The 26,243-nt window shown below is 41.2% G+C and overlaps 1 protein-coding gene across 15 annotated transcripts in view; it reads right to left on the bottom strand.

Annotated features, from left to right (window-relative positions):
* TCP11L2 (t-complex 11 like 2) overlaps positions 1 to 26,243 on the bottom strand; it is a 46,879-nt gene that overhangs the window by 6,628 nt on the left and 14,008 nt on the right. For all 15 annotated transcript variants that reach the window (XM_054445057.2, XM_063646668.1, XM_063646669.1 and 12 more), the window contains 6 exons: positions 23,877 to 23,997; positions 20,838 to 21,058; positions 18,893 to 19,029; positions 6,830 to 7,017; positions 6,443 to 6,624; positions 1,711 to 1,883 (listed from right to left, as the gene is read on the bottom strand). In XM_054445057.2, the coding sequence (XP_054301032.1) occupies positions 1,711 to 1,883; positions 6,443 to 6,624; positions 6,830 to 7,017; positions 18,893 to 19,029; positions 20,838 to 21,058; positions 23,877 to 23,997 (1,022 nt within the window). The remainder of the gene's footprint in view (positions 1 to 1,710; positions 1,884 to 6,442; positions 6,625 to 6,829; positions 7,018 to 18,892; positions 19,030 to 20,837; positions 21,059 to 23,876; positions 23,998 to 26,243) is intronic.

The following is a 26,243-nucleotide window of genomic DNA, read 5'->3' as shown; positions in this document are numbered from 1 at the left end:
AGTCTCCTATGCATTCACCCATTTCACAAATATTTATTAAATATATGTGCACGTGCAGCATTGCACAAGAATATAGCAGTGAACAAACCTGCACGCTGTCCTCATGAGGCCTGCACACTACTGGGGATCTGGCAGTATGCTGCAGAGACTGCTGGGCAGTGTCTCAGTCCCTACTCTATCCCTCTTCCTCCTAGAACACCATCTCTCAGGTTTTACCTGTTCAGCTGGGGACGACATGCTCTGAGGACAGATGCATGTCAGCATGTGAAGGTATATAGATAAGGGCTTGGTCACAGGTGACAGTGGTCATGCTCTCTTATTGTTATCAACTATCCCCTCTCAGGAGCAGCCTCTCCAGCAGCCCACAATGTTGTATACACCAACACTGTTCCTTTCTGGGGGCAAAGTTGAAGCTTGGATCCCCAGCATTCCATGTCCCTAGGGATAAGGATGAGCAACACCATTTGAAAGCCTCAAATCACTAATAAAATGTATTTGTATTCTTAGGGCCGTCAATGTTGTACTTTGAAAATTTGCAGATTAGTCCTAGCAGGTTAGTACACTCTGATTCTATACTCTTCTACTTTTGGTTTTCATCCTTCAACCTCTGTAGTAGACAACTGCTTTGTACCACACGGCAGCTTCTCCCCTTCCTTATGGCCACAATACTCTGATTTCATTCGGGGGTAACCATCTCCTCCCTACTCTCATCAGGTGTTACAGAGAAAACTGACTCCTCCTTGGCTCCAGGAGGTGAATACATGTCTCAGGCTTAACTTTCTTCCCCTCAGGCCACCATGACCAATTCAAGAATGGGACGTGAACCATAGTCAGGCTAACTGGAGCCACTGAGACTCAATGATGGGGTCACTGCTTAAGCCAACAGGGAGGCAGATTCCTTGTTCTTCACTGGACTTAAATATGGAAGGTTGTAGGCTGGAGCTAAAGCCATCCTGCTGTCATGAGAAAAGTCTGCCTTTTCTCATGCTGTCATGAGTGAAGGCAGCCGGCCCAGGAGAAGGTAGTGTTGAGAGCTGGAGACAGGAAAACTAGTGCCAGTGACAGCTGGAACCCTCATTAGGCTGTACCAGAAGCCAGCCCTACCCCTGGTCTTTTCAGTTAGATGAGAAAATAAATGCTCATTTTGTTTAAGCTAGTTTAGAAGTTTAGATTCTTGTCACAGATAACAGAAAAAGTCCTAACTGATACATTATCCATTTTCCCAACTCACCAACACAGCTTTACTTTGAGACAGTCAATTTTCTGGCTGACCATTACAAAAAGAAGCCTACACACTATGTCTCCCAGATACACGCATTTTTAGTCTTTGTCTCTTTAAGCCTGACCAAGTTCCTTCAGAGCTGCTCACAGCAGAACTGATACCTACTATCTGTGAACATATTGCCAGCTGGTTTGAATTACTGCATTGATCTAGGATTTTAACACTACTCCAGCACTCTGTTATTCTCATCATAAAATCTATTGGCTGAATAGATAATAGGCCCTGAAACATCCCCCAACTCCACAACACACAGAAGCAGCAATGAGTCCCAGGCCTTTGAAAACATTAATATTTCTTGATATTTTCAATATTTATCCTCCAAAAGTGGGTAATGTGTTTAAGATCAAAATTTGACTGACTTAATATTAGTCAAAATCAGCAAGTTAAAGCAAATTGGAATTGAAGCAGAAATCAATAAAAGGACTCACCAATCAAGGACCAGATAGGATTGTCCTCCTCTTCAATGCTTGAAAATTGACCTATAAGATTAGCTTGAATCTCAGCATTTAAAGTGGGTAAACCTCTTTCCATCAGGGTCTTGTTAACCTCAACACAAGTCTGAACACCAATAGAATTCAGGACTTCCTTCAAGTTAAAGGTCCTATGAAACATAAAATAAGATTCCATCAGGGAAAGTTTTTGTTCATCAAGTTATTATTTTTAATATACAGACTTGTTTTAGATGTCTACCAAATTTCTCTTATACAGACAATAATAACCTCTATTAGAATGAACTTATAAAATAGTAACTCCTCCCAACCACCAACCTTCTGATGTAGCAGATTTCTAAATGCTTAAAATCATTAAATTGTGTAGCAGTGTTTAAATAGAAAAGCATACGCAGAAAAATGTAGTCCCCAAAAATGCACCTGCAACCCCATTTATATTGCAGGGCTATCAGAAAGGGACAGAAAACACCAATATACTTCTTAAAATAAACTTGTTGGTCTGAGTGGATTAATTCACACATTTTAAAAAATGCACTTGATAAATGAAGTAGACTCAATTCATCTATGCCTGAGCAGTAAATCTATAACACCAATCAAAAACAACAAATGAAGATATTCAGAGGTCAAATACCTAAAACTTTTGGCTGATCATGACCAAAGATAATAAGCTCCTTCCCATTATTCAAGTAACTGATAAATAATCTCCAATATATAGAGTCCAGAAAGTTGTAAAGGTAATTAAAGAGTGAGTTATTTAGTAGGTAAGGAAAAATAGGTAATTAGAAAAGGCATTTGTTGGGTCCACACTACTAGGGAAAGATGATTGAAAATTTTATCTCACTATCCAGAAAGGGTCCTTAAGATAACTCTGCAAAATGGGAATTAAAGGATGAGAGAAGGGCTCAATGATAGGAAGCAGTATAATGGAGTGAGTTGGAACATAAGCTATGGTGTCATGTGGAGCTGGGTTCAAATCCTGGCTCTACCACTGAACTTCTATGTGTCTCATATTTAGCTCTTAGCAGATTATCAGGCACATGGAAGAGGGAAAAGAGAAAAATAGGTTATCATGTTTATCATCATTAACAGCAATAAGAAATAAGTTCTTGGTGTTCTGCCTTGACTGGAATTTGTTATAAGCCCACACTGGACCTGACATTGGAATTCTGTAATCCAAGGATAGACTGATTGTAATAAAATTTTTACTTTCCGACTTTTTATCCACTACAATGTACTGCCCTAGCTTTTTCTTGCTTTTAATCAGTGAGTTCTTAGGCTAAAGGGAAACTGGCTAGCCATATGCAGAAAATTGATACTGGACTCCTTCCTTTCACCAGATACAAAAATCAACTCAAGATAGATTAAAGACTTAACTATAAGACCTTTAAAAACCCTAAAGGAAGACCCAGGAAATACCATTATGGACATAGGCCTTGGCAAACATTTTGTGATGAATTATCCAAAAGCAAATGCAACAAAAACAAAAATAGACAAGTGGGACCTAATTAAACTAAAGAGCTTATGCACAGCAAAAGAAATTATCCACAGAGTAAACAGCCTATAGAATGGGAGAAAATATTTGCAAACTATGCATTCAACCAAGGTCTAATATCTAGAATCTACAAGGAACTTAAACACTCAACAAGCAAAAAACAACCTCATTAAAAAATGGGCAAAGGACATGAACAGATATCTCTCAAAAGAAGACATACATGTAGCCAACAAGCATCTAAGAAATGCTCAACGTCACTAATCATTAGAGAAATGCAAATCAAAACCACAGTGAGATACCATCTCATACCAGTCTGAATGGCTATTTTTTTCTTTTCTTTTGAGACGGAGTCTCACTCCGTCACCCAGGCTGGAGTGCAGTGGCACAATCTGGGCTCACTGCAACCTCTGCCTCCCAGTTTCAAGTGATTCTCCTGCCTTAGCTTCCTGAGTAGCTGGGACTACAGGCACGCGCCACCATGCTCGGCTAATTATTTTTTGTATTTTTTGTAGAGACAGGGTTTCGCCATCTTGGGCAGACTAGTCTCGAACTCCTGACCTCAAGTGATCTGGCTGCCTCGGCCTCCTAGAATGCTGGGATTACAGGTGTAAGCCACCGTGCCCAGCCTGAATGGTTATTATTAAAAAGTCAGAAAATAACAGATTCTGGCAAGGTTGTAGAGAAAAGAGAGCACTTATACACTGCTGGTGGGAATGTAAATTAGTTTAGCCACTGTGGAAAGCAGTTTGGAGATTTCTGAAATAACTTAAAACAGAACTACCATTCAACTGAGCAATCTCATTACTGGGTTTATTCCCAAAGGAATAGAAATCACTCTATCAAAAAGACACATGTACTCATATGTTCACTGCAGCACTATTCGCAACAGCAAAGACATGGAATCAACCTAGATGCCCATCAATGGTGGACTGGATAAAGAAAATACGGTACATATACACCATGGACTACTATACCGCTGTATAAAGAATAAGATCATGTTCTTTGCAGCAACATGGGTAAAACTGGAGACGATTATCCTAAGTGAATTAATTCAGAACAGACAGAAAACCAAATACCTCATGTTCTCGCTTATAAGTGGGAACTAAACACGGAGTAAACATGGACACAAAGGGGAACAACAGATACTGGCTCCTACACTTAAAGGTGGAGGTCTGGAGGAGGGTGAGGGTTGAAAAACTAACTATGCTCACTACCTGGGTGATGAAATCACTGGTACACCAAACCCCAGTGACCCTAAATTTACCCATGTAAAAAACCTGTACATGTGCCCCTACACCTAAAAGTTGAAAAAGGGAAAAAGTAAAAATCAATTAATCAATAAATCCTCTTTCAGCTCTTCAAAAAAAGTTGTCTTAGCATAACCCATGCCTTCTACTCACAATGAAGAGGGAAAAACTCTAGTTTTCAAGATGCATCATCAAACCAAATATAAATGACATCTTGGTCTACTATTTAGTACTATCCCTTTTTTTAATACTATGAATGCTATTGCCCCGTCCGTAATTAGGATAATTGAGAATTGATTGTATTCATTTCCTAACACAGGGAAAAAATTTAAACAATAAAACAACCAGATACAATTATAAAGACGATGATTTAATGGCTAGTTACTAATAGCTAGCATTCACTGAGTACATATTACGTGCCACGCACCTGTACCTGAATCATCGTAAGTTCTCATAACTCCAAGGTAGATATTAATACAATTATTATTCCCTTCTTACAAGTGAGGAAGTCAGGGTCATAGTAATTTAAGAACATATGCAAGTGTTCATAATAAGTCAATAGCAGAGCTGGGATTTAAACCCTGGTCTGTCTGACCCGAAAGCCTGTCTTCTTAGTAACCACTTTCTGTATACTTTATATTAACATTTCAGCAGCACTGGGTGTTCTCTAAAGGCTTAATAAATAAAAGTTTCTGGAAAGTAATGACTACCTGTGCAGGGAAATGGTAAGATAAGGCCAACTGCAAAATCGGAGGTTTCCTTTCATTATAGGTCTTGGTCCTGGAATATTAATGAGCATCAGAATCAGGAGAAAGGTCAGATCAGGGCTCAGTCCTTGGTCTGCCCTTTTCTATTTGCAGCCCAAGGCAAATTCTATTCTATCTCTAAGCTTCAGTTCAAAATGAGAAGTTGGATTCTATAACTACGTGGGCTCCTTTTGGCTCTTAATAGTCTAGGATTTCATTAAGTAATTTATATGCTCTCTGAATAATAGGTGGGAGGATGAGAAGACAGACGCATCTCCCTTCAATTACAGGAATAAAGAGGACATGCCTCTGAAGACACCTGAAAGGGGAACCAGCAGGAGAAGTTGACCCATAAGAGACCCACAGAACCATCTGGCCATTCACCAAGACTAAGAATTTTCTGACTTGGATAGGAATTCCTATTGGATGATGTAAATGCAAAAGCTAAATGGGATTCCAGCATTCATGAAGGTGTAATACTGGAGATAAATTTAGCAAAAACCAAAATCTTCACTGGACTGTGTCACATCTCTGAAGGGCAGAATTGTCAGCACTTCTGAAGACTTCGTAGCACGGTGGATTTGTGAAGTCAGTAAACATTTCATTGCAGAAAAATGATGAAGTCAGAACAACTGGAGGAAAGCCCTCTTCATTAGCACAATTCTAGGGAGGCCGAGACCATCCTGGCCAACATGGTGAAACCTGGTCTCTACTAAAAATACAAAAATTAGCTGGGTATGGTGGTGCATGCCTGTAGTCCCAGCTACTTGGGAGGCTGAGGCAAAAGAATTGCTTGAACCCGGGAGGCGGAGGTTGCAGTGAGCTGAGATTGTGCCACTGCACTCTAGCCTGGTGACAGAGCGAGACTCTGTCTCAAAAAAAAAAAAAAAAAAAAATTGCGCAATTCTAAACATCAAGCTTTGCAGATTTCTGTGTTTCATTTTTTTCCAAAGCACTGTCAAAGAAAAGTTGTTGTACACATTCATTGTAAGTGGAAATACTACACTCACCCTGGCACTTGTCATGGAAAACACCTCTCCCTTCCTATGAGAGGACATCTAAGCCTTCAGAGATATTAAAGGAAATTCTAGAAAAAGGTGTAAGATAAGCTTCTCTAAAGCGCAGTCCTGAATCTCACATCCAGATGTCCAAGGTCATTCTTGTTCTCTGAGACACATGCAGAGCCTTAATACAAGAGGGAGCAGATGCAAAAATTTGGAACTTACTCTTTGTTCATGCCTTCAAGTAGAACAGCTGAAATCCTTTTTAACCTGCTTGCAAGCTCAGGCAGGCCTTCTGTAATAGCACCCACCATGTTGTTGGTAATTAGGGACAGGCAGGCAATAATTTTCAATTGATTCAGCTTTTCTGTCAGTTCCTGAAGACGTGCTCCATCTGTCATGAGTGTCTAACATATTTATTTAAAATATAAAAATAGAAAGGGTAGCTCAATAGCATGAAAATACAAAACAGGCAATGTCATTTCCAAATTCCCATTTTTATCTGATTTTTGTAAAGTCATTAAACCACATGAAACACAGACCAGATGATTCAAAGTTAGAAGTTAAGAATAAAAATACTGGAAAATTTGGGTGAAGAACAAAATCACTCACCTCTGGTAATTCTTTTTTCTGATAATCCCACTGTAACAGTTTCAAGTAACTATTATTTAGCACCAAAGTAGGACTCAGGCTTGGCTTGGAGGTATTTTCGGCCCCAGGAGTTAAAGCACTCTCAGAAAGAGAAAATAATTCTTCATTTACAGATTCTTTTATCCATTCTGTAGTCTGATCAAGAGCACCTAAGAGTGAAAAGGCCACATATTTGTTCTACAGCTGATTGATCCCTTCACTGGTGTATTCCACTTGACAGATGCTGTGTTGGGTGCTGGGCATGAATGAAAAGACACAGTCATGCCCTGCAAGGAGTTTATAGTCCAGATGGAAAGGCAGACCTGTAAACTAACAATTATAACAGAGTACAATGAATGCTAGTAATTGTGGGAGAAGAGTCTGTCCAGGAAATAATCTAAGAGGAAGAGCTCTGTAAGTGCTCTGGAAAAGAGAGCATATGGCACATTCTAGATGCCACATTCTGGATGCCACAAACAAATCTGTATTGCTGGTCCATAAAGAACTAGGGGTAAGAGGGTTGTAGCAAATGGCATTGGATGGGTGGTTAGAAGCCAGCCTTGAGTTTATGCAGAGAAGGTATTTAGAGTAAAGGCATTAATTTTCACACATTTTTGGTAAAAGGTGAAAGATTTATACAATCCGAAGGGAAAATAGAGTATAACTATTACACATTTTTGGGTCTTGGACCGCTTTTAATATCTAATTAGAGATACGCCTTTCCCAAGATGAATGTGCACACTCACGTGCACATGTCCACAAACAATTGTCATTCTCTCTTACCAGATTCATAGTCCCCAGGTTACGAACACCAGTGATGGGAATGGGGAGTTTTGAATAATATTCTTTTCTTTCTTTTCTTTTTTTTAAGATGGGGTCTCGCTCTGTCACCCAGGCTGGAGTGCAGTGGGGTGATCTCAGCTCACTGCAACCTCCGCCTCCCAGGTTCAAGCGATTCTCCTGCCTTAGCCTCCTGAGTAGCTGGGACTACAGGCGTGCACCACCACACCCAGATAATTTTTGTATTTTTAGTAGAGATGGGGTTTCACCGTGTTGGCCAGGATGGTCTTGATCTCCTGACCTCATGATCCACCCACCTCGGCCCCCCAAAGTGTTGGGATTACAGGCGTGAGCCACTGCGCCCAACTGAATATTATTATTTTCAACATGGAACCTGTATGATCAGATATGTATGTCAGAAAAATTGCTTGGAAAGAAAGACTGAATTCGTGGAGGGAGAGTAAATTGTTGCAGTGGTTCAAACAAGAGAGTGAATGGATAAGGGCAGTGGAAGTGAGGGGTAAGGAGGGAAAAAGTGAGAAATATTTAGGGGGAGCACCCACAGGTCTTGGTGACCACTTACATGTAGAGAGTAGGAAAGGAGTATTCTAGGATGACTCCCAGATTTGTACCTTGGACATCTGAATGAATGCCTGTGCCATCTACCAAGATACAGAATATAGGCTAGAGAGGTTCTGAAATAAATCCTTCCCATAACCTTTCTAAGGCCACCATCTGGTTGTCAAATCCAACAAACATGTCCTTCCTACCTTTTTTAAACATCTCTGTAATACAGACATCTCTTAGTACAGCCCTCCAGAAACTCTTTTCCTGGCTTTTCTGATACCACTCTTTCCTGGTTTCCCCTAGCTGTGCTTCTGCATCTCATACTTGGGTTGAGAAGACAGGTGCATCTCCCTTCAATTACAGGAAAATGTTCCTCTGCCTGTTCCTTAAATGTTGATACTTCCAAGCACTCTACCCAATCCCCACTGATTTGGTACTCTTCAATCTCACTAGACCACCTTACTCATTTCTGTGGTTTCTATTTCCACCCATACCCCATAAGGCTCCTAAATCTGTATCTATAGCCCTCACTTCTCTCCTGAGCTTTTGATTTCCTCATTTGTAGAATGAGCAAGTGGGAGGAGAGTCACTAAATATGAAGTTGAGCAGAGATGCCCAGTATAGAACACTGCTACACAGTGTTTCCATCATCCAGATATAACAGGTACTTTATACCTGTTATATGTACAGTCTTGAGATTCTTTAATGTCAAGACTATAGACAATAGTAAGATAATTTGGAAGTGAAGAGTTTTTAGTATTTGTTTACCTTTACTTTTTATTATTATTTTGTTTTTTTCACATATATAAATATGTTTATATTTACAGACATAATAAATTCATACAATAAAATGTTCAGCTCTTAAGTGTTCAGTTTGGTGAGTTTTGACTAGTCTATATACCTGTGCAACTACCACCTAAAACAAGATATAGATCATATCCATTACCCCAGAAAGTTCTCTCGTCTCCCTTTCCAGTCAATGTGCACCTTACTCAACTACTTTTAACTCCTAACTGCATGAATCAGTTTGCCTTCTAGAAATTCATATAAATGGAATCATAAAGTACCTAGCATAGTGTTTCTGACATTTACCCACACTGACTTATGTATCACAGTTCATTCTTTTTTAGGGCTTTAAAAATAACTTTTAAATTTTGAAATAGCTTAAACTATTTCAAAATAAAAGACTTAAGAAGTTGTGAAAATAGTACAGACAGTTCCTGTATACCCTTCACCCAGCTGCCCCCAAGGACAGCATCGTAAATAACTACAGTATATTGTTAAAATCAGGAAACTGACATGGGTACAATACCATTAACTTATACTGATTTTGCCAGTTTTTGCATGCATCCTTTGTGTGTGTATAGTTCTAAGAAATTTTATTACATATGTGGATCCCTGTAACCATCACGATACTCAACTATTCCATCACCATAAAATATCTCCTCATGTTACCTCCCAGTAGTCACACTCTCACCTCAACCCTCACTTCTGGTAACCACTGATCACCATAACTATGTCACTTCAAGAATGTTATGTAAATAGAATCATACAATATGTAGCTGTTATGGACTGTTTTTTGTGTCCACCTGCCACGCAAATTTCTATCATGAAGCCCTAACTTCCACTGTGATGGCATTTGGAGATGGAGACTTTGGGAGGTAATTAGGGTTAGATGAGGTCATGAGGGTTGACACCCTTAAAAGAGGAGACAAGAAAGAGCTTCCTCTCTCTCTTTCCATCTGCAGTGCCAGGAAGAAAGCCCTCATCAGGAACCAAATGAGCTGGCACCTTCATTTTGGACTTTCAGCCTTGAGAACTGTGAAAAATAAACTAATACTGTTTAAGCTACCCAGTCTGTGGTACTTTGTTATGGTAGCCTGAGTAGACCAGCAAAATAACCCTTTGAGATTGGCTTTGTTTTCTAAGCATCCATCCAAGTTGTATGTATCAATAGTTCATTCCTTTTTATTACTGAGTGGTATTCTATTGTATGGATATACCACAGTCTGTTTATCTACTTACCTGTTGAAAGCCATTTTGGTTGTTTCAGTTTGGGGTTATACAAATAAGGCTGCTATGAATATTTATGTACAGGTTTTTGTGTGAATGTAAGTTTACAATTCTTGGGGATAAAGACTCACTATTGCAATTGCTATGTTGTAAGTGAGTTTAATAAGAAACTGCCTAATGATTTCCCAGAGTTTAACCTTTGTTTTTAATATATTTAATTGTAAATTTATATAATTTAATTTTTAGTAATGGCTGTGTTTACTAGCTCACAAAATTCCTTAAAGTATAGCAAATGGCTCCCAAGTCTGTACCGACCACATCCAGATTACCACTGACAGTGTCCATTTCTAAAACTGATTATCTGTCAAACAGAGCCCAGTATAATTAGGCAGGCAAGTCTTTTACATTTATTCCTTGAAACAGATTTGACAAGAACATAAACATAAGTTGCAGTGCAAAGAGACTGATCAGCAACAGACTGCCTCAACAGTTTAGAAAGCAAGACAGAGAATGAAGAAGCAGCTTGACTGGGTAGTCAAATTTGCATTGCAGATGAATGAATCTCAACTTAGTGCAACCTAATATCAAAGCAATCAACATGTGACTAAGAACTTGTGCTAGGCTCCCCCATGCAGAGTAAGTGGCTGGTGCAGTAGTTGGGAGCCGTGGCCTCTGAGCCAGGCAGTCTCAATTTCGATCTGGCCTTTACCACTCATTAGCTGTATGCCTTGGGCAGGTTACCTAATGTCTTCTCAGTTTCCTCTGTCTGTGAATTGGGGATAATATTCCTCCTGAAGCTGTGGTAAAGATTCAACAAACTAGTACATGCAAAACACTTAGAACCGTTTCTGGCACAAAGGAAATGTCCCCTTAGTGTTAGCAACTGTAAACTCTGTAAACAACCTTTAAAGAGGGGGATTATTGTCTCTAGAGGGCCCAGTCAGGTTCTCTGCCTGATACACAACAGATGCCTTATTAATGAAGTTGCCTCAGACAAAGTGATCACCCGTGGAATAAAAAGAGTGAGTAGGCTAAGCAGTGGGGTGGTTAAAATGAGCTTTTTTGGGAACTTGGCTTTTTTCTTTTTCTTCTTCTTTTTTTTTTTGTAGATACCAGTTAGTTTGCTAGCTTGAGGGAGCAGAATCTCAGCAGACCTCCTTAAAGAAAAGCCAATGCTTTAAAGGAGATGTTATCTAGAAAACATGCAGACACTGAAAATCTAGTTCATGCAGTATGATCCCTGGTATTTGGCAAGGGCTATTCCAGAAGTCAAGATGGGAGAGGGAGAGGAAGCAGTGAGGAAGGAAGAGATCACTGAACTTGAGTTTCATACTTAATTTGACCTTAAAGACTATGACCTTAAAGACAATGTCCAGTTAGATTGTCCTTCCACTTTAGACAAGTTTATCAAGTTCAATTCTTCTGGATAAAAAATACGTATCACTGGAAATGAGGTTTTATACTTGAATTCATTTCATTTTTAAGCATGTGGCACTTAAATATTACTATAATATAGGTTACTAGGTGCCTAATAGTTATTATTAGCAGAGTTCCCTTGCTAGCAGTTTCTATGACAAACAACTCACATACAGTTGCTTCAAAAGGTGCCTCTGCAAGGGCTTGCTTCTGCAAGTGGAAACAGCTCCCTCTAGACAATGGAAAGAAGGCAAGAAGAAGAAGGCACCCACCAGCAGCCATGACTAGCTGAAATCAGACTGATTCCAAACACAAAACAACCCCCAAGTGCTCAACGGCCACCAGACTTCCTTGCTTACTGAAGCCCAAATTTTCCTGGAGCATAAGATGGTTCCTTGGGTCACCACGAAATGGATTCATTCCAATTCTTTATTTAGGGTGTCTCAACCTCAGCACTATTGACATTTTGGAATGGATAATTCTTCGTTGTTGGGTGCTGCCCTGTTCACTATAAAATGTTTAGCAGCATCCCTAAGCTCTACCTACTAGATGCCCTTCCTCAGCCTCCCGCCCTGCCCTGCCAGGATGGGACAGCCAAGTGTCTCCAGACATGGCTAAACGTTGTGGTGCGGGGGCAGTGGCAAAAATCACCCCTAAGAGAACCATGTTGAGAACCACGGACTTAGATGACAAATAGTATTTATTTACTGTTGTTCATAAGTAGTTCTTCTAACTTTGAATAAAATGTCTCTTACATCATGAACTAAATGAAATTTGACATGCCAAGGCTATTCCAGGAGGCTGAAAGTTTGGAGGCAGTAATTCTCTACTGGGGCTGTCTGCCTTAGGGCAAAATTCACTTTATTTTGCTTTAGACCCAGTTCTAAGGTTTCCCACTAGAAACAAATTGCTTTTTATACCACAGTTCTTATAAAATTATACATTTGGTAGAATTTATAAGGTGACAATTGCCAAGAAATACAGCCTGAACACAGGTGCAGATTAGAGAGAGAGAGAGAGAGACTGAACTTCTTCCTTGGACCAAGCACTTAAGCAGGGATAATTTATGAGTAGTTCTGTTTGCCACACTAAAGCAACACCACCCCCAGAATTTCACAACTCTTGTTTCTCCTCAGTTGGCAAATGTTGTTTTTGGTTTGCTAGTTCTGTTTTATAAAGATGTAAAAGACTTGCAGTCTTTCATTTAAAAGACATCCAACTGAGAGAGGGTGAGTGGAAATCATCGTGAATTACAATGTGGCAGTAATAAGCATTTATACTGCAAGTTTAATCATTTACAGCTGACACATTTAAGAGCCCATTTAGTTATCTTGAACAAAAGCAACAGTGTGGCATAGTGGTTCTCAATCTTGGCTGACTTTAGAATCACCTGGGGAGCTTTAAAAAGAAACAAAAATGTTCATGGGCACAGCTCCTGGCAACTTTGATTTATTCTGTCTGAGGCAGGGCTCAGGCCTCTGTGTTTAAACGCCCCAGATGATTCTAATTTGTAGTCAGACTTGAGAATAACTGGTAAAGCAGAAGGAGCATGTGTTTAGAGTGAAACGTCGGCCCTTAGGGATCGGCAGAGACTTCACTCTCACAGGCTGGCACGGTGACTGCTCTCTGTGGTTCCAAAAGCAAGGTCAGCCTCATGAGGCACCTGCAACCTCGGCTTTTCCTGGGGACAGGATTAAGAACTTTTCCACTCATTCGTTTATTCGACGAAAACTACTGGGCACCTACTCAGTCCCAGGTATTGTACCAAGTACTGGGGATTTAAAGGTAAATAAGCACAGTCCCTGCACTCGAGAAGTTCCTAGTCTACTAAGGGAGAGACAGACACCAGAACAAGCAATGGTATTACACGTGCTTCTACCCCAATTTTCGGTTGGAAAAATGTAGTTTCCTTATCCATGACATCTTTTTTTTTGCCTGGCAACATCTCACTTTCCCTTCTTTTGGTGCTGGCTTTCTCTGAGAAACCATTTCCTCTGGTTCCACGTTTTCTTTTGTGAGTCTCAATTCAGAGGCCCCATCTTCCCGAGCAGGGGCTGGCCGAGCAGAGTCACGTGCCCAGCAGAGCTGACTCCTTCCCGGGATCTGAGTGGTAAGAGTGTTCAGGGATGGCCCATGTTTACAGCCCACATCAACCATCGTGACAATGGAGGCTTGCTATCCCTTGGCTTTTCCTACCCAGATTTGTGACATTCTTCTGATTTCTGACATTTTGGCTTTTCCTTTGATTCTGTGAACTTCCTCCATCCTTCCATTCACTTCCCTTTGGCTAAGTCAGCTAGAGTTGGTTTCTGTTGCTTGCAATACAACTCAGGTAATATAACACAAAACTGAAAAATTCAAAGAAGGCTGAAAAAGTAGCATCTTGGTTTAATCTGGACTTGGATTTGGGAGACCTGGTTTCTAGTCCTAGCTCCACTGTTTGTTTTGTTTTGTTTTGTTTTGTTTTTGAGACAGAGACTCGCTCTGTCGCCCAGGCTGGAGTGCAGAGGCGCAATCTCGGCTCACTGCAGCCTCCGCCTCCCAGGTTCAAGCCATTCTCCTGCCTCAGTCTCCTAAGTAGCTGGGATCACAGGCACGCGCCACCACACCAGGCTAATTTTTGTATTTTTAGTAGAGACAGGGTTTCACCATGTTGGCCAGGATGGTCTCGATCTCCTGAACTCATGATCTGCCCCCCTTGGCCTCCCAAAGTGCTGGGATTACAGGCGTAAGCCAAAGCGCCCAGCCTCCACTGTTTACTTAGCTGAATGACTCTGAGTCTAAGGAGGTCATCACTGAGCATCAGTTTGCTCTTCTTTAAAATATTCCATAAATATTTCTTGAATGCCTCATGTGACAGGTGAAGGCAATCACAATAGAGTTCCATATATTCTAAAAGAGATATTTATGTCCCACAGAATTTTTTTAAAGAATAACATGTAATGAAGTTCATGAAAACATTTGATCAGATATGACGTATTGTCTAAATAAAGCCTTTCTTTCTGGGTATCTTAAAAATTACTTATGGCCCCCACCCAGGGATAATCTCTTCTTCTTTTCATAGATAATTTACTTGTTTACATAATTTAATTTAATGTGGTTATCTTGTTGCTACTTACTTAGTACATATAATCATTCCTAAGGTTTTCCTGGCTATATTTAAAATAGGCAATTATATAAAATCTCCTCTTAGGCCAAAATGAAATATTTTCCTGGAGCCAATTCAGAAATCTAGAGTACTTCTCTGTATTAGTTTTCTAATAATTCTTATATAATCATGTGTACACAGAAATCCAACACATTTGTTCTTCTGTATGATACTATGAGGCTCTTATTTTGATATTAGGGCACAGGGGCTGACTTTTGGCAGAGTGACTTGGGGACATAATTAACAGCTGACATACACTCTGCTTCTGGGACTCTTGATTTCTCTTGCTAAGCAATGATGACCTATATGCAAAGCTGGGTTTGCTCTATTCTTAAATCTCTGAAAATATCCAAGTCAATAGAAAAGTTGCAAATGGATTACAGGTCACTAAGCCTGAGTTTTAAAAAGAGAAGCAAGCCAGGTGCAGTGGCTCATGCCTGTAATCCCAGTAACCTGAGAGGCAGGAAGAAGCCAGTAGTTACAGACCAGCCTGAGCAACACAGTGAGACCCCCATCTCTACAAAAAATGTTTTAAAAATTAGCCAGGCGTGGTGGCACATGCCTATAGTCTTAGCTACTCGGGAAGCTGAGACAGAAGAATCCCTTGAGTCCAAGAATTAGAGGCTAGAGTAAGTTATGATCATGCCACTGCACCCCAGCCTGGGCAATAGAGTGAGACTCTGTCTCTTAAAGACAAACAGAAAAAAAAAAAAAAAGGAAAAAAAAAAAAAAAAAAAAAGGCAAATAATTTGAGATGAACAAAATCGTAATTCACTCTATTAGGGAATTTGCTCAAGATTCCAAGCTATCTTGATTAAAGATATGGGTGCATTTGCACATGTGCTTACATATACAGGTACACAAATGAAACCAACCACTAAGTCTCCGAGAAATGCTGCTGTGGACAGTTGCCACAGTTGAGGTTTCAGATCCAGGTTCGATGTAGGGTTCTACTTCACTTTACTCCCTCCCCTTTAAAGCTAAAACAACATAGCCCTTGGAGTCATAGAGTTTTTGTTGTAGAACAAAACTTAAAAGTTATCTGACTAGATAACTGGCTATCCAGATGACTAAATAATCTGCAAGATGATGTGAGAGATCCCTCTGCAATATCCCCCACAGTTGGTATCTTGCTTGAAGAGAGGCAGGGTTGCACAGTATCTAAATGCACACGCTTTGAGTCAGAGACACATCTGGGTTACCCAGGCTCTACCCCTTACTAGTAGTCATCTAGACTAAGTACCTTAACCACACTTTCCTCAGTTGTAATTAGGGGGTGATAACAGTACCAACCTCATAGGGCTAGTGTGATGTTTGAATAGACTACTAAAGTGGTACAGTAAGGACTTAGCATGTAGTAAGTGCTCATACAAAATATTAGCTAGCACTGACTACTGCTATAATAGGCCCATTCCAAAGTTAAAACAGCTCCAACTATCAGGAAGGTCAAAACCAGCTGTCTGCTTCCTCCCTCTCATGAATCGTCTGCCCTACAGAATTTCACCAGTCTCTGAGTTGCTGTCAACAGGGATAGTGGATGGGGCCATGGCCCACCTGAGTCTCCTTGTTACCAAGCAGAACATGCCCAGCTTCCTCGACGGTTCCTCAGGTGGCCTCCATGATCAATGTGCTCTCCCCTGGATGTGCTCCTGCCTGCCAGGGCCCCTTTAAATGTGGCGCCTGTTTTGTCTTTTTTATATAAGGCCATTGTGTTGATTATTTGGGCAGAAACCACCTAACTCAGCCTTAAATAGTGGTTACTTAAACCCCAGAGGCTGGTGTCAAGAGTTTGCCAATGAGCAGTTAGCCAGCCTCTTGCAGCTGTGCAACCTCTGGCATCTCAGTTTCCTTGCCTGTAAGATAAAGGGAATAACAGTACCTACTTCACTGGGTAACTGGTAATTGTGAAGATCTGATGAGCTAAGATTTCTTCTAATCCTATTCTTCGTTGATCCCCCTCCAGTCTGGTGTGTGTGGTGTTTTTTGTTTTTTGTGTTTTTTTTTTTTTTGAGACGGAGTCTTGTTCAGCCGCCCAGGCTGGAGTGCAGTGATGCGATCTTGGCTCACTGTAACCACCATCTCCCGGGTTCAAGTGATTCTCCCATCTCAACCTCCCGAGTAGCTGGGATTACAGGCATCCACCATCATCCCGGCTAGTTTTTATATTTTAGTAGAGAAGGGGTTTCAGCATGTTGGCCAGGCTGGTCTTGAACTCCTGACCTCAGGTGATCTGCCTGCCTCGGCCTCCCAAAGTGCTAGGATTACAGGTGTGAGCCACCGTGCCCTGCCCAGTCTGGTTTTAATGCACACAAACCCACTGAAACCACTCTCATCAAGGTTACCAACCATCATCAAACAGTCAAATCCAATGGTCAAGTTGGCCTGCGTCTTTCTTGACCACTTAGCAATGCTTGTCAAATCCAAACATGCCTTCCTTCTCCAAATACCTTCTTCACGTATCTTACAGGACACCCGCCTCTCCTGACTGTCACACTACCTCTCTGGCTACTCCCTCATAGTCTCCATTGTTAGATCCTCCTCCTCATCTCAACTTCAGCTTCTAGCTGCTGGAGTGCCCCACGTCAGTTTCTTTCAGAGTCCACGGTCACTCCCCCAGGTAGTCTCACCCAGTGTAATATAATGGATAGGAACGTGGACTGTGGAGCCAAGCTGCCTTCCTAGGTGAGCTCCTATACTTTTAAGTTGTGTTATATAGGCCAGTGACTTAACCTCACGGTGCCTCAGTTTCTGCACCCATAAAATGGGGGATAACTTCATATAGTTGTTGCAAGGATTAAATTAGTTTGTAGAGGTAAAGTACTTAGAATGTGATAAGGATTTTCTAAGTGTTAACTAGTACCCAGTTCCATGGCTTTATATATCACACATATACTGATGATTCCCAAATGCATATACACAGTTTCCATTATTTCTCTAAACTCGTCATTCATATCTAAATGCCTACCTGACATCTCCACATTGATGTCAAATGAAATCTCAAAAGTTCACATCACCAAACTGAACTCTCGATTCCATGTCTTCTCCCAACCTTCTTTCCCCTGGTCTCCCCAGTTTCACTCAAACTGTATCACCAATTCACCCAGTTGTACAGGGCCAAAAACCTTAGTCACCCTCAACTCTTTTCTCCCTTATCCAATCTTCAGCAAATCTGATTACTCAACTTTCAAAATGTATCCAGAATCTGGTCTCTTCTCACTCCTTCCACCATTACCATCTGGAACAAGCCACCATCATTTCTTGCCTGAGCAACTGCGATGCCACCTAATTGGTACCTCTGTTTCCCTCTTTGTTCCCACATGACCTATTCTGTAGCCAGGAACAAGAATATTCTTCAAAAATGAAAATCAGATGTTGCTCCCCTGATTAAAACTCCGATGAGTTTCCACCGCACATGGAATGAAATCCAGACTCCTCTCATTTACTAACAATGCTCTATGTGACCTGCCTTTATCTCCTTTTAAGCCTCCTCTTACCACTCTCCCCTTACCAACTCTACTCCTGTCACAATGTCTGCCCTGTGTTTGTCAAACTCATAAGCAAGTTTCTGCTTCAGTGCCTTTGTACTTGCAGTCCCTCAGGCTAGAACGTTTTTTTCCCCATCTTTACATGCCCCTTCCTCATTTCTTTGCAAATTTTACTCAAATGTTACTTATAGAGACCTTCCCAGTCCATCACATCTAAAAAACAACACTGTCCTCACTTTTGACCCATTACTGTCCCTTTATCCTATTTTTCTTCATAGCACTTAATAATACACCTGACAATATATGTTTATTTGTCATGCCTACTAGAATGTCAGCTCCTTGGGGACGGCAACTGTATTCCATTCTGTCCACTGCAGTATCTACTGCACCTAAGCAGTGTCTGAAACACAGGAGGCACTCAATAAATATATCTTGAATGAATGAAGAAATGAATAGTGCTTAGCACAGTTCCTGGACAGAATAAACAACTGTATGTTTGTGATGTCAATTTTGGAAGGTAAAAAAATGTTTAATAGAAAGGCCAAAATTCTTTAGTGATACTATATATGATGTCAAAAATGAAAACATCACATTTTAACCTAATTTCAATATAAATACACATTATATTATACTCACTTGGAGTTTCTTCCAAAATTTCCTGGAACTTGGTTCTCTCATATTCCACCAACTGGCGTTGAAGGTGTGGTCTGAGACTCATAATTGTAAAATTGGCCATGTCCATTTCCATGAGGTCCAGGACATGGAATATTTGTCTAAAAATTTTAGAATTAAAATAGAGAGATGATTAAGAAGTGAAGCTGAAATTCACTAACAATGATCTATGTTCCAGGCTAAAAACAATAAACATCCCCAAAATGGTTCTAAAGTTCCAATTGCCATTTGGTAGGGTCATGTTTCATAGAAGGTCATACACGTGTACTGCAAATGTGTCCTTCCACAGATCTCAAGAGTAATTACTTGAAGCATAAACAATCTTAATGATATAAGAAAAATTCAAGAAGGAATTTTCATTTGAAAACCCCTGAAATTTTAAAGAGCCAGGACACAGGGCATATGGCCTCTATTCCGTAGGGAATAAGAAAAATTAAAAAAAGAAAGGACGAGGCAATGAGGCACTGAGGAAAAAACACTTCCTTTTAGAGTTAGGCAGCCCCATGCTCAAACCCAGCTTTGCAACTGGCCAGATCTATAGGCATATACACAAGTAAATCAGTCTCTCTGAGCCTCAGTTTCCTCATCTGTGAAAGAGGACAACCTCAACCTTGGAGGGATGTTGTGAACAGTCAATGAGATAACAATCGTAAAGTGCAGGGGGCAGTGGCACCCAGTGGGCGCTCAACAAATGACCATGATGAACCACAGATTTGAGATCTTACTAGGGTAATACGACAACTAGAAGCAAGGATCCCATAACTGAGGAATCACAATCTGCTAGAGCCGAGCATGACTCTAAGGATACCTAACACCCATTTGACAGAGATTGTCACTTTGAGAGTCTATTAACCTGCCCAAGATCGCAAAGTAAATTACCCACTACATGCAGACCAGTCTTTCTCCTACCTTTCCAAAACATTTACATACAACTCAATTCTCAACGTGGCCGCCACACACAAAAAAGAAGAAAAGTCCGCTTCAATGGCAAAAAGTGTTGCAGACTTTTCTTCCCTCTTGGATCACAAGGAAGTTATCGTCTATGTAGCCAGATGAGATCCTCGTGACATAATATGCACCCCACTTCCTCAGAGAAGCTCCAGCAGACATGGCTGGCTGACCACTAAAGGCCCAATCTCCCTCCCTGCAGTGCAGATTTGTGGCTGTGAAAAGTATTTCCAGGCTGTAACTAGCTTTCTCAACTCCCCTTTCAATCTAGGTGGGATCATGTGACTAGTCACGGTCAAAGGGAATGTGTCACTTCTGGGCTGAGGTGGCTATATATTGCATATGTCTTCCCCATGGTCTCTTTCCCATTTGCCAGCTGAATGGAGAGGACTCTAAGGACCTGAGCAAGGGCAGAGCCAAGCACAGAAGGAGGTTGGGTCCCTGGATGACATGTGGAGGGTTGTCTGATCAAGGACCCCTGAACTGGACTGTGACATGAGTGAGAAACAAACTTTTATTGGATAAACCACTGAGAATTTAGGGTTTATGTGTTATAGCAGGTAGTGACCCTAACTAATAAAGAAGCCTTGACTAGATTAGGTCCCTTGTCGGAGGCTCTATTAAGACCCTCTACTTCCCCTTCCACTTATCACAACTGTAATTAATTGTTCAAGATCTCTCTCCCCATTAGACTCCCCGGAGTCAGGGATTATATCTGTCTTTTTCATCATTGCATCTCCAGGGCCCACTATGTGCCAACTAACAACCTTGTCAGATCATTCTATGTGAAAACTCTCTGCATACAGTAAATAATTGACATGGTCTCTGCTTATATGGTTTTCTTCCAGGGTCAGTAATTTATTTGGGGTACTAGTTGTTATTCTGTGTTCCCCGATGCCCAACTTCCCTTCTGAATGAACTCAAAGATACTCTAGGAAATGCAAACAGCAAAAGTGCTAACCTCAGCACCTCCACGATGTTGCCAGTAGCCTTTAACTCTCTGATATCATTATCTCGCACGGGAGCACACAGCTTTCCCATCGTACTGATGACATAGTTGGCCAGGCCTTGGATGTCAACAGCACTGTGCTCAGCCTGCTGCCTAATGAGGTCTGTGTCCAAAACTTCACAGATCTGGTTGCGAAGCCGGTTGCCACCGGGAGTGAGAAAAGAGAGAAGAATCTACAGGGAAAGAAATAAAAATTAACAGCATCATGATGTGAATAAAAGCTGTCACTTTTCACCTCAGTGTCTAGATGACCAAGCTCTTTGCCCATATTTTAGTGCCTCAGATGCCACAGAAGTTGGCACTGACTGCAGGGGTGGATCAGAGGAGCATTCCAGTGTCTCAACCCTAAAAAGAAAGGTCTATCTTCTGAATTAAAGGGCCCCCACCATGGGAAACTCCTGCTCCTGTCAGAATAAAAACAGCTAGCAAGGAAGCAAGATTACTGAAAGCACAGTAAGTCCTTACTTAATATTGCGGACAGGTTCCTGGAAATTGCAACTTTAAGTGAAATGATATATAATGAAACCAATTTTACCATAGGCTAATTGATATAAACAACGGTTAAGTTTCTATGGCATATTTCTGGTCACAAAAAAATCACCAAACTTCTAAATAAAGACCCCAAACACTTCTAATATTAAACACTGAGACAAATGTGAGCTATACATACAAGAAAAATTAATAAAAACAAGATAATGATCGACCCAATTTTTGGTGAATCAGTGAGTGACAGCTGCCATGGTGGTAGGTTAAATTGGGGGAAGAAATGTTTGCAAACAAAAACTGTTAAGAACACCTCCTACCACCACACAGTTCAAAAATAAATAATAATTATGGCAGGCTCACTGAGCACTTTCATGGCACATTGTTTATTGTTGCGCATCTGTATGATTATCAAAGACTTTATGAATTTTTATGTTACAATAATTTGTATTCATTCGTTTTCCAGCTTGCTTACTCCAGTTCAGGGTTGCAAGTGGCCAGAGCCTACCATGGCAGCTCAGGGCACAAGGCAGGAACCAGCCCTGGACAGGATGCCATCCCACTGCAGGATGCACTCACTCACACACCCACACTTACTCAGACTGAGACCATTTAGACTTGTCAATGAACTTAACATGCACATCTTTGGGATGTGGGAGGAAACCAGAGTACCCAAAGAAAAGCTGTGCAGACATGGGGAGATCATACAAACTCTACACAGAGGGCAGCCCCAGCTAGGAATCTATCTTTTTTCCTTCTTTTCTTTTTTTTTTTGAGATGGAGTCTCGCTCTGTCGCCAGGCTGGAGTGCAGTGGTGTGAACTTGGCTCACTGCAATCTCCGCCTCCCAGGTTCAAGCGATTCTCCTGCCCCAGCCTCCTGAGTAGCTGGGATTAGAGGCGTGCACCACCACACCCAGTAATTTTTGTATTTTTAGTTACAGATGGGGTCACCATGTTGGCCAGGATGGTCTCTATCCCCTGACCTTGTGATCCGCCCACCTGGGCTTCCCAAAGTTCTGGGATTACAGGCATGAGCCACCGCGCCCAGCTGGAATCTATCTTTTTTCTTATCAATATTATAAAGAAAAAATGTTGAACAAATCAATATGATGCAAGGATCTGCTGCATTTCAAAACGTCTACAGGTAAAAGTTCAGGGAAGAAAGAACAAGGTGCAGATCATGGCTCCGAAAGAACTCTTTAAAAAAGGATAGATGAAAATATCCCATGGGGTCGATTAAGTATATTTTACATATAGAATATTTATTATATACGAGCAGCCTATTTATTGATTATTCAGTTACAGAGGACACTGTGCTTATCCACACAGCACACGCTTAAGAGCTTGCACTCTGAGCCAGTATGGTTCAGTTCAAGTCCCTCTCTACCCCACAAAGCTGTGTGACCCTGCATGAGTCAGAAAACTTGGATTTTTAATAAATAAGAATAACAGGAGCAACTACTGTACAGTGTTCTGATAAGAAGAAATGAACAATCTAGTGCTTGGAATAGAGCAAGTGCCTTGTAAATGTTAGCTAACATTACAACTGTCACCTCATTTAGTTCTTATGACTACCCTGTAAGTACTCAGGAAAGAGAGACTTAAAGAGAGAACCCATCACTAAACCAGAGTCTCTGCGCTTTAGCATCACCCTAAGCTGTGTCCATGGCACTATTTTTCCAGCCTTCACGCTACTCCAGGAGGTGCAGGGGGAAACTCTGCCAGTGAACTTGATCCTTTTTTGAAAAAGAATGGCCAATACTAAAGAACATAAAACAATCTTTGGGGGGAAAAAACTGCTATACTTTCAATATTTGTGTTTTTCTCTGTCCCCAAATTCATATGTTGAAACTCAATCCCCAATGGAATGGTATTAGAAGGTGGGGCCTTTGGGAGGTGATTAAGTCATATGGGTGAGGTCCACATGAACGGAACTGTACCCTTATAAAAGAGACCCTAGGCTGGGCGCGGTGGCTCACGCCTGTAATCCCAGCACTTTGGGAGGCCAAGGAGGGCAAATCATGAGGTCAGGAGATTGAGACCATCCTGGCTAACACAGTGAAACCCCGTTTCTACTAAAAATACAAAAAATTAGCCAGGCATGGTGGCATGAGCCTGTAGTCCCAGATACTTGGGAGGCTGAGGCAGGAGAATCACTTGAACCTGGGAGGTGGAGGTTGCAGTGAGCCGAGGTTGTGCCACCGCACTCCAGCCTAGGCAACAGAGCGAGACTCAGTCTCAAAACAAAACAACAACAAAAAGACCCTGAAGAGCTTCTCTGCCTTTTCTGCCACGTGAGGACACAGCAAAAAGGCACCATCTATGAATCAGGGAGTGAGCCCTCACCAGATGCCGAATCTGGTGGTGCTTTGATCTTGGACTTCCCAGCCTCCAGTACTGTGAGAAGCAAATTTGTATTGTTTATAAGCCACCCAGGCTATGCCAGTCTGTTATAGCAGCCCACCTGGAGTAAGACGCTAACTGACACAGACAACACAGCGACTTGCCTCTCTGATTTCTTCAAACAGTTTGATGGCATGTTCAAACTCAGGAGGGTCAGCATTTAGTTCTGAATCCAAGACGTCCCAGAAGGCCTGGTGAACAATGTGTTTCACTCGACCAGCCAAACTATGGCAATAAAATGAATTGTTTTTTAAAATAAGCATAACTTTTTCCTGATTATAAAAGAAATATCTTCATTGTAGAAATCTTATAAAATGTAAAAAAAAACCAGAATAATTGTCCTTACTCCCATTATTAATCTTTTAATATTTTTCTTGTTGAATGCATTATTTTAACATAGCTAAGAGCATATATACAAAATATATACTTTTCATTTAACATTCTGTCTTGTTTCCCCTAGACCTTGAAAATACTTTCAATAACTTCATGAAATTCTGTCCTAAAGAGATTTCATAATTTATGTAGCAAGCCTTCTATATGGATCTTTAGACTTGTTCTACATTTTTGGGATGAGATGGCAAAGTTGCTCTTCCTCACCAGCTGAAATTTCATGGCATGGAATAGAACAGATTGGCCCCAAGGGCACATGCATTTGAATGCCTGCCAACTTCAGACTTAGGTGTCCCATTTAAAGTTAGACAGACCAAACTGCCGAAATAGAAGCCTTCCTAGGAAGAGCTCACAATAGAATAAGTGGCCACCTTGCTTCACCCCTTATGTCCATCCCTTAAAATAGGTGCACATTAAAGTACACATTCCTACCTAACTCCTCTACCATTTAGCAATAGCTTTTAGAAAACCACATGTCCCTCCACTGTAATTACTGATGAGGCTGTTTTCCCACAGAGCTATATACCTTTCCCAAGCAGAGGCCGTAAGTCCTCCAGGTAGGTACTTACCATTGTGCCTAGCACAGTGCCTGATATATAGTGAGTGCTTAACAAACACATGCATGGTGAATGAATTCATAATTTGATAAGTATATCTCTTTTTTTTGAGGCAGAGTCTCACTCTGTCACCCAGGCTGGAGTGCAGTGGTGCAATCTCAGCTTACTGCGGCCTCTGCCTCCCAGGTTCAAGTGATTCTCATGCCTCAGCCTCCCAAGTAGCTGGGATTACAGGTGTGCACCCCCACACCCAGCTAATTTTTGTATTTTTAGTAGAGACAGGGTTTCACCGTGTTGGGAAGGCTGGTCTGAAACTCCTGACCTCAGGTGATCTGCTCGCCTCAGCCTCCCAAAGTGCTGGGATTACAGGTGTGAGCCACCGCACCCGGCTAAGACTTTATTTTTAAACAAAGGCAATGTGTCCTAACTCTGTACTTCGTTTCCCTTGCTCACATTTTCTAGCCATGGCAGAAACTGAAGGGAAGAGAGATTAATATTTTCCATAGTATCAAAGTATTTATGTGCAAAGCACTTTTATGCTAGTGAGCATGCATTTGAAGTGAGTAGTGTAGCCCCCATCTTATTCTTGGGAAGTGTGAGGTTCAGGTATGGTCTCAGCAAAGCCAGGATTCAAACCCCATGGTCTGTCTGAGCCTAAAATGCCTTCACTATGGCCTGTACTCGTCACTTTTGAATTTAAAGTACAGATATGCCCTGTCTTTTGCTTTACCTCATAAAAAATACAAATTTTAACTTTAGAACGAGACTCCATCTCAAAAAATTCATTTGTATTAGTCAATAAATGTTTATTGAACATCCAATATGTGTAGGGCCCTGTTTTAGGAACTGGGGATACTACAGTGAAAAGAAAGTCTCTGACCTCAAAAAGCTTACATGTTAGCAGGGACAAAAAGGCAAAAAATACATTAAAAATGAATAAGACAATTTCAGACCTATGAGAAAGAATAAGACAATGTGGTACAGTTACGGAGAGGGTGCTGATTTCACTGGATGGTGGGAAAAAGCCCCTTTAAGTCAGTGACCTTTGTGTTCAGACTCAGAAGGGGAGAGGAAAGAGCCATGTGAAGGTCTGGGAAAAGAACATTCAAAAAGAAGTCAGAGGAGCAAAGTTTCTGAGACAAGATCCAGGTTGGTGAACCCTGAGGTCAGGAAGGAAGCCAGTGTGGCTGAAGCACAGCAAGCAGGAGGGACAGCACTGAGACAGGGTCAGGGGAGTGGGGCCATCCAGGCCATAGGGAAATGCTTAGATTTTTGGTCTCTGAGTAATTGAAAACCATTGAAGAGTTTTTGGCAAAGAAATCATCTAATACAGCTTATTCTTTAAAAAGATCATTAAGGCTACTGTGTGGATATGGAAGATGAACTGTGGGGGGGGGCTAAGAATGGAGACACAGCATCCAGTTAGGACTGAAAGGGTCCAGGCCAGAGATGATGGTGGCCTAGCCTAGAGTTGTAGCAGTAGAGCTGGTATCAAGGGTCATGGCAAAATGCAGTTACCAAAGG

The sequence above is a fragment of the Pongo pygmaeus genome, chromosome 10, assembly GCF_028885625.2.
Source record: "Pongo pygmaeus isolate AG05252 chromosome 10, NHGRI_mPonPyg2-v2.0_pri, whole genome shotgun sequence".
Taxonomy (NCBI): Eukaryota; Metazoa; Chordata; class Mammalia; order Primates; family Hominidae; genus Pongo; species Pongo pygmaeus.
Note: the sequence above shows the minus strand (reverse complement) of the source record. Positions and strands in the feature narration are given on the sequence as shown.